Below are 14823 nucleotides of genomic sequence, written 5' to 3' on the forward strand. Positions count from 1 at the left end.
CATATGTATTTTAAATTCCAAGAATGCGGCCTCCTCACTGTTAAGTATTTGTATTAAAAAAGGGAGGAGGGAGGGGATTGTTACCACAGCAGGCTAACAAAAATTTTCCTGCAAGCATTTGATAACAAAGTTGAGGTGGAAGGAATAATGTTGAAAATTTAAATTTAAAACTTTAAAATTTAATACATAACTGCTTCCATCAAACACACGTTGCTTTGAAAATCCCAACAATCTGGAAGTGCAAAGCAGCTTTAATGAGGAACCAATCAAACATTCACACCACTAAACTATTAAAGCCAGTTTATTAGCTGAAGATACCAGAGGTAATTAGCTACTTGGTATGACCTAAAATTATAATTTTTTTAAGCTATATTTAGCAAGTCCTTAAAGTCCTTAATAACTAGGACTTAAAAACAAAAGTGAGGAATTGCGATAGAAAAGGTTATATGAGAGATACTTTGTAACAATAGTACTAAGGATATTAATTATTCTTCTCTATTCACGTTATGGTGGGAGGCTAAGAAAGTAAATTCCCTTTTGATCCTTTAAACCGGAAAACAAGTCTGCACTTAGTTTCTCAGTGAGACTTAATATTTGAAACATTTCTCACGTAATTACAGCCATTTGATTATGAAAAATGCAATGTCATACAAAACTAGTACATTACTCAAGAAATAATTTGTGATCCTTTTCAATATCTTTTATCTGAAAGACAGCAATGGCTATAAGCCCAACCAGGGCTTCCCCTTTAAATGAGGAATAAACTCCAAATCACTCAGCTGAGGCAGTGCACAGAGCACTTCTGTACATGCTCTATATTAGGGCTTTTAGCTCAAAATCCCAGGTGTCTCATTGTCCAGACAGAGTTTTCGTGGATGGTTGTCTTGGTCTTTCCTAGCTATCCTCCATCCTGGCTGCCATCTCCCAAACTGCAAGCACTCAGGTTCTCACCTCGTGTCATCCAAAATCTGAGTTTACCTCCAAGCATTGCTGTGAGATAGATGATGTCAGAAATATGTTCTGTGACAACAGTGCAAGCCAGATGCATGACAACCAAGTGACTGTTCACCATCTCCACCTGTTACACACAATTGCTTCCACTGCATAGTCCCTTTTCAAAAAGGTGTTTAGGCAAAGAAGTAATTGCAGTGAAGCTTTTATAAAGCAGTATTTACAAGCCTACAGCTATGCTTCTGCTGGAGCATCTTGCTAAGTAAATCCCACAAGACATTAAAGCTGCGAGATAAACATCAGTGGTTTTAAAACTAAATAAACACAGCAAATCATTGTGAAAGCTGATTAAGGAAAGTAAAAAAAATGTGACAAGTGCTACTAATGATCACTACTAAATAGCAATAATAACCACAGTGTTCAGCCGTAAAGTTTTTTAAAAATGTCTGATAACTTACAAAGTCAGTATAAAATTAGACTTTTCAGATATTCCCGAGATTTCCAGGGTTTTAATTCTAAAGAAGAAAGCTTCTTTAGTGAAACCTTAACAAGTTCCTGAGGAATAAGAGCATTGAGAATGATAAAAGCTAACTACAGATTTCATAAGCAAGCAATAAATCTTCTATTCCTTACAGTTATCAATGTAGCTAATGCTACCTTTGTAAAACAAAATAAGCACACTTAGAAGGACCAGTTCCTGGCACCCTCTGAAGCTGAACACCCCAACTAAGTAAGTCAATAGCAAGACTTTCATGAACACCACAAAGAGAAGTCACTCATGTTCTTCCTTATACGCATTTGTGACTGGAACAATTCTGCCAGTAAAAAATCTAAATTCCTGAATGAACCAAAAAGGAAAAAAGCACAACCCAAAACAATCTCACACACCCCCCCTCAACCCATACATCCATATTCCTTTAACACCTATCTTGTACCATCAAGAAAGAACAGGTCTTTTTTACTTATTGCAGTGTAAACAAAGAGTACAGATAATGCTCAGTCTCTGATTCCCATGGCAGAGAGTGCAAGGAAATGACAGCAAAAATCACGATAGTCTCATGGATTTGTTTGTTATTTAAATTCTTTTTTTTCCCCTCCAGTATTCTGCTGCAAGGGAAGAGTTGATTATGAAAATGAAACAAGAATGCAAGCCCTGAATTAAATAAGCCATCAGCAAGGAGGATGGTATTAAAAGTGAAAACCTGCAGGAAGTGACTATGAAACAATATCCTAAAGTCTTAAGGGGGAGAAAAAAAATCCCTAAGCGAAAATAAAACAGCTGCATAGAAGCAGATGATTAGTGCGAATGCAAAGCAGGTTACAATAATAACTTGCAGTGCTCTGAGGGACCTGCTTCCCCTGGCAAATATCCACTGCATGCTGGCCTGTTAGTTGGGTCCTGGGCTATGTGCAACATAGAAAATTAAATGCTTAAAACTAAGTATGTGCCATTCTGCATTTTATTCCATAGTCTGTCTCTAAGTAGGTATTATAACTCCAACTCTTCCAATTATTTAAAGGTTAAAGAACAGACACTCAACAGTTTTTCTTAGGCTTCATACTTACGAGAGAGTGCCTTAATTCTGTCTTTTTTTTCTTCATTATGCATTTAGCACTGATAACAGGGGTGGGGACAACCCAACAACACTTAATTCTATGAAAAAACACTGACATTACAATTAGCCTCAAAACGTGCAAAATAATTTAAGAAAGCCAACTTCATTTTATCTTTTTTTCCTCCATCTTCATTAAAGAATCATCTTTGGTTAATAAATCTGAATGTTGGCTGTAACTTAAACAACACAAAAAAACCCAGTTTTCAATCCTGCCAGTGCTCAGTTACTGAGGTGAATACTGAAACTGTAAATACTGGAGTTGTATTTTTAAATTGTGTGAATGACTTAAAAAAAAGAGAAAGGTATAAGAAAATGTACAGACTATATATTTTTAATAAACCATTGAGCTTTATAAAAATTTGTCATCAGCTACTGTTACAAGAACAATCATAAAATTGCCTTCTGTAGGTTTTTCACAAAGAAAAAATATTTTTAAAGTGAACTATAAATTATTTTAAGTTAGTGAAGTACTATAAACTACTTTGCTTACAAAAGAAAACAGATTCTGAGACAGAAAAACACCTTACAAGCTAGTATTGAAACATTCAATTGACAGCCTTAAGAGAGCAAAAAGAGGATTTTCATTGTGTTCAGTGATCATATAAAAGAAAAGTTCAGTGAAGACACTTTAAACGCTATATTGGAATGCATTTGTTTTAAGTAGAGATCAAACCACATGTGTTTGGGACTAGTAATGGAATTTTTCATTATCATTCTTCTGACTACAGCCCCATTCAATTTCAGAGCATGCTTAAATTTAGGTACATAAATGCTCCTTTTGACTTCAAAGTATGGATTCACGTACTGAACTGCTTCCTGATTGGAGAATGATGTCAGCTTTTGGCGAAGATAAAAATGCTGTTCTCTAAAGGTATTAAATAGTAACATTTGCTCTCATTCAACTGAAAAATATACATAGAGAAATATTTACCTACACCACAATGAATTAGCAGTATCACAGATAGGGATGAATTCATAAGAAAATGAACTGATATTGAGCTAATTCCTGGGAAATACTGTAGCGGCTGATATTTTACTCACTTTCTCACTGACAGTGGACACATGAAAACGGATCAGGTGTCTCTTCCCCTGAATTAAAAAACTAGACATGATGCACAGCTACTTCTGTGGAAAATGAGGAGTTTGGTCAAGGGGAAGGGATGCCCTCCATGCCTCCTTTTCGCAGAATACCGACCCCTTCTCACAGCTCAACAAGGGTACAACAAGCCACAGGACAACAGATAAAAAACACATGACATGCAAAAGACAGCCAAGAAAACAAAGGCCCGGGCTCTTCTTCCACAGCCACCACTGCTGGCACCTCCATCCCAGTCTGAGGCAGGGAGATGGCAAGAAGCCTGGTGGGGAGCACAGGGCAGCTGAAGGATGGGACTGGCCAGGCATCCCTTGGCCCTCAGGCCTGAGAAGCAAACAGGCACCCTCACTGTGTGGTCTGTGGGGACAGAATAGCCCATGCTCCATTTCCACATCAAAAACTCCACACCAAAAACTCCACACATAATTGAGGGAAGATTAATAATAATAATAATAATCATTAATAATAATAATATAGAAAAGTGAGAAGCTGTCATTTCCCAAGCTTGAACACCCAGGACTAGCAATACTGCTTTCTCCAACTCAGGTGGGAGGTAAACCCAACTAATCATCAGTGTTGCACACATTTATGAAAGGGTCAGAGAAAAATGCATTTCTTTTATAAAAGGGAGAGAATCGTCATACAAAGTCATGCCAAGAGGCCATAAGAGAAGGTTAGCTTTACTTAGTTTGGACTGATTCTTCTGAAAACCAGAAAAAGTCTCCTCGGTGCTCCTACCTAGCCCACTCTCTGCCTTTTTCTCCATTCCACCTTCTCAAGTGCAAAAACTCCCTCAAATGTCTGCTTGGCAGCAGTGGTCCCTTCCCTCTGCTGTTGCTGAACTGCCAGGGGAGGCAACTCGCTCTAGACCCCTTTCCCTCCGCATGATGGGCACTCCTGCATTGCATGGTCAATTGATGATATAAGATGGTACCAAGGCCCTTAACAGTCATCAGTAGCAGACTGGTCTCAGAAATGCATGCATCAAGGTCAATGATGATGCTCAACTGAATAGAACTACTTTAACTTCCTAGATACTTTCTACAGAATTTGATATTAACATTAATTTGAACTTGCAGCAGAAGAGACTTTTCTGTTTCAGCAGAACAACAGGCAAAGATAGAGACAGACCTAAACCACGCACAGAGAAGCAACAGAAGGGTGGGGAAGGTTCTCTAGATTGCACTCCCAAATGAAGCCCATTCAGCAAGTGCTTCTCAATACCTACTTCTGGATTTCTTGAAGGTAGGATGTACAAAAAAGTATACAAAATATTCTAGCCTCATGGGGACATGTATCATCTTAACAGATGTCTAGATGATATGAACTGTATGAAAGAGCAGATGACTAAAGTCCAATACATACACACTTTTTGAACTGGACAGTTAATTAAAAATTAAAGACAAAATATAAGCAATTAAATATGCAAATTATCAAGTAGATTTCACAAATGTATAGTGATGATATTAGACTAGAGAACCCAAGATCAATCTTACTACTGAGATGTGCAGCGACAGGCACAGCACAACCCAAACTAGTATTACAAAACCAGGAAGTAGAATTTTTATAAAGTATTTACTAAGTACCAATATTCCCTTATTTTTGTTAGACAACAATATAGACAGAGTAAGACAAAATTGCATGAAAAGGTAATGGCCTTTTATAATTTAGGAAAAAATAAATTGCTAAGCAGATGGTCTCATACCTGTTGTACTATTGTTGTTAGTTCCAGACAGAGCTGTATGACATTATTTCTTGTTACTGAATAATCTGTGACAGCAGCAAAAGGTGATCTAAAAAAAAAAAAAAAAAGAAGAAAAAAGTTGAATAGCACTAGCATATATCCACTTGCTTCACTGGTACACAATCTGCTTATACACATTGTTTCTAGAGATATTAAAATTTCAAAAAATACCCAAAATGTACTACTAAAATTGCAAAATACAGGATACATATCCATGGAAAACGTTCATCTCTCCTTGCTTTTGTATTTTTTAAGTTCCTCTTGAAGAAATTCCATTTATAAAAGCATTATTTCTCACAGCCTTCCCAGTTTACTTCTGGACTGCCAGAAAAAGCCTACCTTGCCTTCTGCGTTTGTTTGGCAATACCTTTATGAAGGCAACCAGAGGCACCACTTCTACCTGTGATATGAATGGTGTACAGATGTGAATCAGATCAGAAGAGCATTTGGCTGATTCACTGGGATTCTTGGGACTCGATCTAATATCTGTTAAAAGTACTGGAGGGACTCAGAAGTAAAATCTTTATCCAACAGGGTGAACAGCATTTAGAGCCAGAGATGCATCAATGCTCAGAAGCAGCTGCAAAGGCTAAACTGAAAGCAAAACGTAACATCCATACACACTGCGCTATGATCAGAAGTGCTTAGTGAAATGAAAAGTGTGATCCAGCATATAGAGACATGACCTACATGCATCCTGTATCTTAAAACTTCATGTTAGAATGTTTACAATGCTTGCCTACCTAGAAGCTTGCTTGTTTTCTAGAGGCACTGCTAAAATATATTTGGTTAGTGAGGCTGGTAGTCATCTGATTTCTGCATTACAAGTCTGTTAAACTATTAACTCAACTGGGCCTATTTTCTATATTCAACAAGTAGCCAAACGCTAGGCAGGACTAGTATTTTATCCAAGAGGAGTCAAGACTTTGACTTTGCCAGTGTTGTAAATGAGGTTTTTATGGGCAGTATTAGCATCGCAAAGATGGCATTTCTCCCTAATATACCTGCTTCAAACATTTAAAACAAAAAAAGGTGGCAAAGAACCACAAGGATTGTACTGTCTGAATAAACTAATAACAGATAACATGATGTGCCAAGATCTCTAAACAATACTTTAAGTGTGGTTGCCTTTAAATTAAAATCCCTTCCCCAACTGCCTTCTTTCATCACATCTTAGGGCATATATATTCGCATGTATCTTTAAGAGTTTTACAGCGCTGGTTGGTCTAAAGACCAGTTTCCAGTACAAAGAACTCTACTATAAGCATGTCTAGTAATATAGTTCTACTGGTTCTTAACAGGCTTCTAAATTTCTTTTCCATATGCAGAATTACTGAAATTTTAGTGCAGGCAGATTTGGAACCGTCCGTTAATAAACCCATGTGAACTTCCCTATCTCCACCTGTCTCTTCTAATGCCCTCTTTCTTCTCCAGGGCTCCCAATCCAGCCCTGATGGTTCATAAGATAGAATGAATTTTGAGGCGCATACTCGAGTCTAGCAGCTTAAATTTGATGTAACACATCACACAACAACATATACTTTTTGCCTGTATTTTCTAGGGAGAAAGGCAGTACATTCTTTTTAAAATAAAAGTATAGAAATTGGAAGCTAAGCAGAGTTTAAGAAACATAAAAGCAACAAGAGAGTGAGGACTTAGTAGACAGCATGTGGGTAAGTTCCAAAAGGTGCCTTACAAAAGCTGTTTGACACAGACGGATAATCACAATTCAAAGTCCAAGTTTTATGCAGTATATGGCAACTGTACAAAAAGTACACACTACAGCAGGCATACTCACAGACTCATGCGGAGTATTATTGAAGTTTAGGAGACATGTGAGCATATTAAAGGATAAAAAGTAACTGAACTGCTTGGTTATGAACCATAATTGTGTTTAAAAAAGTACATAAGCCAAGATGTACAAAACCCTGATATTTTTCTTTTCAAAACTGTAATTGTTGAGGTTCTGAAATCTACCTGAAACCTTGATTTAAAAAGGTCATGTTCATCTATGAACTCACTTTTACTGAAGATGAACGTAATCAAGCCAGCAAATGGTACTATTTTACTTTAAGTATGGATGTTAATACAATTTGATCCTCAAATTACACAACTGGAATCTATTTGACATTTCAAAGCCTCCAGCATTTCTCTAAACAAAATCACATGGTAGGCTTCGGCTTCTGATACTGCATCATCTTCCCTCATACTTTTACAATTTAGTTTAGTTTCACAGTTCACAAGGAAAATAATGACATTACCATCATTGCTCTTAGTGAAGATCATTAGAAATGCCCCAAATAAACTTTGCTGATATTAAAGAACAGGCAAAGTGACTGAGACACTACTCATTTTTGTTACATTGAAGTTTACACAGTGAAGATTTACTGAAAACAGCACGTGAAGTGGGCAGCAAGGGTGCCAGCAGAAGGGAGAAGACTACTAAAAATCAATAACTAATATGTAATATTTTGAAAAGTGCTTCACAACTTGGAAGGATAAGGAGACAGGTCCATATTATATGGATGTTGCTCCTGCACAAAACGTAAGGAGTCCTTGAGCTGCCTCCTCTGTAGTTCTCCGTAGCTTATAAATCGACTGCCTCACATCAGTTTCTGCTGATACCTCTCTGAGGTATTGCTACAAATTGGACCAGTAAAACTGAAATTCCATTTCCTCCCCTTCCCCAGTTCAGACCACTTCCCTGCAGGCAATCTGTGCGCACAACTGTACAATCACAACTGCATAAGCAGCTGGGGAAATGGTAAGGACAAAAGCCTCTTTAAATATTTACTACCAAAGGAAATGTATTTTGGTATTACATCCCAAGGCTCAATTTCAACAGTTAAAGTCCAATAAGAAAGTATAACATTGTGCCAGCAGTTTCAACCAAAACATCAACAGAAACTTCATTGTAGGATCACTGGTTGGATTTCATAAAAGACACAGTGTGAAACACCAATCTGACAAAACCACTCTTCCTTAATGATATATGCACTGATTGTAATTTTAATACAGCATAATAGTATTGCCTTGCAACAGATGAAACGATATGTGTAAGGGCAAATAAAGCCAACGCACACTACAACTTTTCAACTGGCTGCTAAAACACTTTCCTTCTCAAGGCATCAGAAACACACCAAGTAAAAAGAATTCCTCCTTTAATTAGATCACTTCTCTCTACTTTTAAAAAATTATTTCCTTAGCTTGGTTCAGTCATTTCTGTCAACTTCCAATTTCTACTCTTTTCTTTCAACGCCACATCTTTCACAGTCCCTTCGACCTTCAAGTCTCAGATACCTCCAATGGCTCCAGTGAAGCAAAGCCCCTCAGAACAACTGCAATTTTCAACATTTGTGCTGTCCAATTCAGTGCTCTTTAAGTTAAACAAGAACTAAAGAACTGCCTTGGACTGGGGTCATATGTTGCCCCACTTCCTGCGGTCACATTGACCTCAGTGTCCCATTGTCTCACCCCTCTCTCACTCATTTCCAAGATATTTTCCCACATACATTTCCCTATTCGTGAAACCTTTGTCACTCAATTTCTCTTGTAACTCCTTTGTTCTTCTTTCAAAACCTGCCTGTGATTCTCCTCCTTTGCAACACCCACATTAAAACACCTTTGTAGCTCCACAGCACACCTATCTGACTACATGCCCTTTACATTCATTTCCTCTTCCAGACCTCTGCTGGATTCTCCTTTCCATTCTAAGTCTACCCTTTCTATGCCTGATATTTTAAGGAAAGGAGATCTATGCAATCACATCAATGTTTCTGCACACACGTCCAGGGTGGTTTTGCTCTTGTTCTCGCCTTTTCTCCTGCCTTCTCCTTTCCAATGTTTGAAGCCATAAGCCATTTTCAAACCACTTTCACAAATGGATGGGTAATAGGTTTCAAGGATAATTAAATTCATACATGTTTTGTGATCACGTAGGCAGCTGGAAAAGTGAGAGCCTCTTAATTTTTCCACTGTGCAAACTCACATTGTGAGCCTCCACCTTATTAGACACCACAGATTCCAGTGAGATGAAAAGCTTCTAAATTCCTCATTCACAGGGAAAAAAACCTACAATTGGTGCTTACTTTTTTTTTTTAACTTTTACGTCAACCAACTTCAAGACCCTAAACTACAGGAAATAAAGCTTCCCTAACACCACACGTATCAGAACTACTAGTTCTTTCCATGTCTTTTTAAACCAGTGTTTGAGATAAATAATAAAACAGCTCTGAAACATGATTTTGTTTGTACATGTCTGTTGTGGTTTAACCCAGCAGGTAGCTAAAACAACCACACAGCCATTCACTCACTCACTCCCCCACAGTGGGATGGGGGAAAAGAATTAAAAAAAAAAAGTAACGAACTTGTGGGTTGAGATTATTATTATTATTAAACAATACATACAAAACAAGTGATGCACAGTACAATTGCTCACCACTCACTGACCAGTGCCCAGCTAGTCCCTGAGCCACTGCACTCCTCAGTCAACTCCCCCCCGCCCCACCCCAGCCTATATACTGAGCGAGACATCATACGGTATGGAATATCCATTAAGTTAGTTTGGGTCAGTTTGTGTCCTCTGCCAACTTCTTGTGCACCTCCTGCAGAAGGCTCATGCCTCCTCGCTGGCAGGGCCTGGGAAGCTGAAAAGTCCTTGACCTAATTGTAAGCACTGCTTAGCATCAACTAAAACATCAGTGTGTTATCAACATTATTCTCATCCTGAATCCAAAACACAGCACTATACCAGCTACTAGGAAGAAAATTAACTCTATCCCAGCTGAAACCAGGGCAATATCCACTCCTTATTCTATACCATTTACATCATGCCTAGGTTCCACACTTTTCAATAAATTCCAATTAATCACAACCATCTTTCCTGTCTTTTAAAATATAAACACAGACATTATTCCCTTAGTCTATGGGCCATCCCTCTGAAATGTCTGTGTGTTCATTTAATCCATGACTTTGGGCTCCATCTGTCATAGTAGTCCTTCAGGGCAGGAGAGATGGTGTGTGCTGTTGGGCTGCTGCATGCTGAAAAGCCAGTTCTTGTTCCATCACTGCTGTGTTTGTCCAGTTCTATCATCACTGCACTTTGTTCAGTTTCATCAAAGTTCATTTTTCATTAATCTGAGTGATTTTTACTGTAATACTATTGCTATGGTATATAGCAATTGTAGTAGTGATGATATACAGTATTATATAACCATTATCATCATACTACTTAATTTACTGCTATTTTCACCCAACATCCAATCCCCCTGAGGTGTGCATCAGATTTCCCCATCCTTCCGCATCACTCACCAAATGCACTCAGGCCCTTGAGCAAAAGCAATCCCGCAGATGGGTTTGCCTTTGCCTGAAGCAGGGCTAACCCAGACTGTCTTCCCCAACTTATTCTTCATGTGCACTATGGGAACTTTATCCCCTTCTACAGTACATGGAAGTTTTCATTGGGCAGGGCCAGCTTGACTGGTAGATCCCCTAGTGTTAATTAATCAGGTAGCCTTTGCTAAATGTGTATCCCAATGTTTGAAGGTTCCACCACCCATCGTTCTCAGTGCAGTCTTTATCAGTTCATTGTATCATTCAAGGCTGGTGCATGATAGGGGATGTGATACATCTACTTAGCACCATGCTCTTTGGCCCAGGTGACTATGAGGTTTTTTCCAGAAATGAGTCCCATTGTTTGACTCAATTCTTTCTAGGGTGCCATGTTGCCACAGGACTTGCTTTTCAAGGCCCAGGATAGCGTTCCAGGCAGAAACATGGGGCACGGGATGTTTCCAGCCATCCGGTGGTTGATTCCACCATTGTAAGCACATGGCACTTGCCTTGGTGGGTTTGTGGGAGTGTAGTATAATCAATCTGCCAGGCCTCCCCATATTTATATTTCAGCCATTGTCCTCTATACCAGAGAGGTTTTAACCACTTGGCTTGTTTGACTGCAGTGCATGTTTCACACTCATGGATAACCTGTGTGACAGTGTCTATGGTCAAGTCCACCCCTTGATCACAAGCCCATCTATATGTTGCATCTCTTCCTTGATGAACTGAGGTGTCATGGGCCCACCAAGCTATAAATAATTCACCCTTGTGTTGCCAGTCCAAATCTACCTAAGCCACTTCAATCTTAGCAGCCTGATCCACCTGCTGTTGTTTTGATGTTCCTCTGTGGCCCGATTCTGGGGTACGTGGACATCTACATGATGTACTTTTACAACCAGCTTCTCTAGCCAGGCAGCAATACCTTGCCACAATGGGGGAGCCCAGATGGCTTTGTCTCTCTGCTGCCAGTTGCTCTGCTCCCATTGCTGTAACCACACCCACAGGGCATTTGCCACCATCCATGATTCAGTATAGAGGTACAGCACTGGCCATTTTTCTCATTCAGGAATGTCTAAAGCCCCATGGATTGCTTTCACTTCTGCAAACTGACTCAATGCACCTTCTCCTTCAGCAGCTTCTGTGACTCATTGTGTAGGACTCCATACAGCAGCCTTTCACCTCCAATGCTTTCCCACAGTGCAACAAGACCCGTCAGTGAACAGAGCATATTGTTTCTCATTTTTTGCCAGTTTATTATACAGTGGGGCCTCTTCAGTATGTGTCCCCTCCTCCTCCGGCGATGTTCTGAAATCTTTGCCTTCTGGCCTGTGATCACTTCCAGAATTCCTGGGCGACTGGAGTTTCCTATTCGAGCCCGCTGTGTGATCAGTGCGACCCACTTACTCCATGTAGCATCAGTTGCATGGTGTGTAGAGGAGACCCTCTCTTTGAACATCCAGCCCAGCACTGGCAGTTGAGGTGCCAGGAAGAGCTGTGCTTCAGTACCAACCACCTCTGAAGCAGCTCAAACCCCTTCATAGGCTGCCAATATCTCCTCTTCTGTTGGAGTGTAGTGGGCCTCGGATCCTCTGTATCCCTGACTCCAAAACCCCAGGGGTCACCCTAGAGTCTCCCCTGGTGCTTTCTGCCAGAGACTCCAGGTAGGGCCATTCTCCCCAGCTGCAGTGTACAGCACATTTTTTACATCTGGTCCTGCCTGGACTGGCCCAAGGGCTACGGCATGAACTATTTCTTGTTTATTTTGTTTAAATGCTTGTCATTGCTCAGGACCCCGTTTGAAATTGTTCTTCTGGGTCATTTCATAGAGAGGGCTTACAATCAGACTGTGATTTGGAATCTGCATCCTCCAAAAACCCAGAACACCTAAGAAGGCTTGTGTTTCCTTTTTGCTAGTCGGTGGAGACAAAGCTGCTATTTTGTTGATCACATCCATTGTGATCTGATGACACCTATCTTGCCATTTTATTCCTAAAAGTTGGATGTCCTGTGCAGGTCCCTTGACCTTCCTTTGTTTTATGGCAACTGGCTTTCAGCAGGATTTGGACTATTTTCTTCCCTTTCTCAAAAACTTCTGCTGCTACGTCACCACATATGATGATGTTGTCAATGTATTTCAGGTGCTCCAGAGCCTCACCCTTTTCCAGTGCAGTCTGGATCAGTCCATGGCAAATGGTGGGGCTGTGTTTCCACCCCTGGGGCAGTCGATTCCAGGTGTACTGGAGGCCCCTTCAAGTCAAAGTAAACTGTGGCCTGCACTCTGCTGCCAAAGGGATCGAGAAAAATGCATTAGCTATATCAATTGTGGCGTACCACTTAGCTGCCTTTGACTCCAGTTTGTATGGAAGTTCTAGCATGTCTGGCGCAGCAGCACTCATCGGCGGTGTGACTTCATTCAGGCCACAACAGTCTACTGTCAGTCTCCCCTCTCCATTAGACTTCTGCACTGGCCACATGGGACTGTAAAAGGGTGAGTTCTGCTGATCACTCCCTGGCTCTCCAGTTCAGGAATCAGTTTATGGATAGGAATCAGGGAGTCTCGGTTGGTGTGATATTGCCACTGGTGTACCATTGTGGTAGCGATCGGCACCTGTTGTTCTTCAACCCTCAGCAAGCCCACAACAGAAGGGTCCTCTGAGAGACTGCACAAGGTAGACAGCTGTTTAACCTCCTCCAACTCCAAGGCAGCTATGCCAAAAGCCCACCAGTCTCCATTTGGGTCCTTGCAACACCCTCTCCAGAGGTAGTCCATGCCAAGGATGCACGGAGTCTCTGGACCAGTCACAATGGGGTGCTTTTGCCACTTATTTCCAGTTAGACTCACTTCAGCTTCTAATACACTCAGCTGTCAGGAAACCCCTGTCACTCCAGAAATACAGATGGGTTCTGTCCCTTTATAGTTCGATGGCATTAGAGTACACTGTGCACCAATGTCCACTAGAGCCTTATACTCTTGTGGATCTGACATGCCAGGCCATCAAATCTATACAGTCCAATAAACTCAGTTGTCCCCTTCCTCCACGTGGCTGGAGGTAGGACCTCTCTAGTCCTGGTCATAGTCTTCATTACTCACGTCTTGTGAATACAAATCACAAGTCCCTTCTACTCTGTCTGGAGAACTGCTCACTGGAAACTGAAACAGCAATTTTCCTGGAAGAACTCCCTTTTGTGATTGTTTCTCCTTGCAGCTCATGTACTTATGCTTGTAGGGTGGAGGTAGATTTTACATCCCACTTCCTCATGTCCTCTCTGTGGTCACACAGACAAAACCACAGGGTAGCCTGAGGTGTGTACCCCTTATATACTTTCTCTTGAGTAGATGAACACTTTCTCCTAATAGCTGAGACACTGGTCTGTACAGTTGGGGAGCAGAACAAATCCTCTTTGAATTGCTTGAACTCCTGGGACAGTTTCTCAGTTAGCATGTCTGGCAGTTTCTCCACAGACAAGACTCAGGCCCGTATAGAGAAAGAGAGATTTTCTTCGTATTGCCGGAGTTGGCCAGCCACTTCATCCCTCATTGGTCCCTCTTCATTTTTCCAGTCCATTACTGCCAATGAGTTAGCATATGATGATGGTGCGCTCCGTACAAACTTGGGGCAGATCTCTCAGTGGTATTCTTACATAGTTGTTTAACCCTAAACAAGATCTGAAACACATTCTGGAGGCATAGCAGTAGGAACATTCTGGTTTGAACATCTCAAGGATATTCAAAATTCTCAAGAGCTATTGTAACTAGCCTGGAGGAGAAAGGGAAGGTGAAGGAGCGGTGAAAAGTGTCCCCGTTGTCTCCCCCATAGATTGGCTCTCCAAAGAGAAAAGGTAAAGAGTGTAATTATTAATAGTTTCTGCGAGATGGCTCCTGAAGAATGGAGATGACAGTAATACCAAGTACAAATACCAGATTAGTATCACAAACAGTAATTTTATCATATCATAACCCAGTGTGACACAGTACAACAAAATGGTAACCTTGATCCATCTTGTAGAGATGATAAATGGCACCACAGGGAATATATGCAGCAAGCTAAGCATTACATAACACAACCCTGAGAACAAATAAT

The 14823-nt window shown here is 40.5% G+C and overlaps 1 protein-coding gene across 8 annotated transcripts in view; it reads right to left on the bottom strand.

Moving 5' to 3' along the window:
- The window catches only part of CNKSR2 (connector enhancer of kinase suppressor of Ras 2), a 232707-nt gene that overhangs the window by 159148 nt on the left and 58736 nt on the right, over positions 1 to 14823 (bottom strand). For all 8 annotated transcript variants that reach the window (XM_075775023.1, XM_075775019.1, XM_075775012.1 and 5 more), the window contains exon 4: positions 5369 to 5456. In XM_075775023.1, the coding sequence (XP_075631138.1) occupies positions 5369 to 5456 (88 nt within the window). The remainder of the gene's footprint in view (positions 1 to 5368; positions 5457 to 14823) is intronic.

Source organism: Balearica regulorum, chromosome 1, assembly GCF_011004875.1.
Source record: "Balearica regulorum gibbericeps isolate bBalReg1 chromosome 1, bBalReg1.pri, whole genome shotgun sequence".
Taxonomy (NCBI): Eukaryota; Metazoa; Chordata; class Aves; order Gruiformes; family Gruidae; genus Balearica; species Balearica regulorum.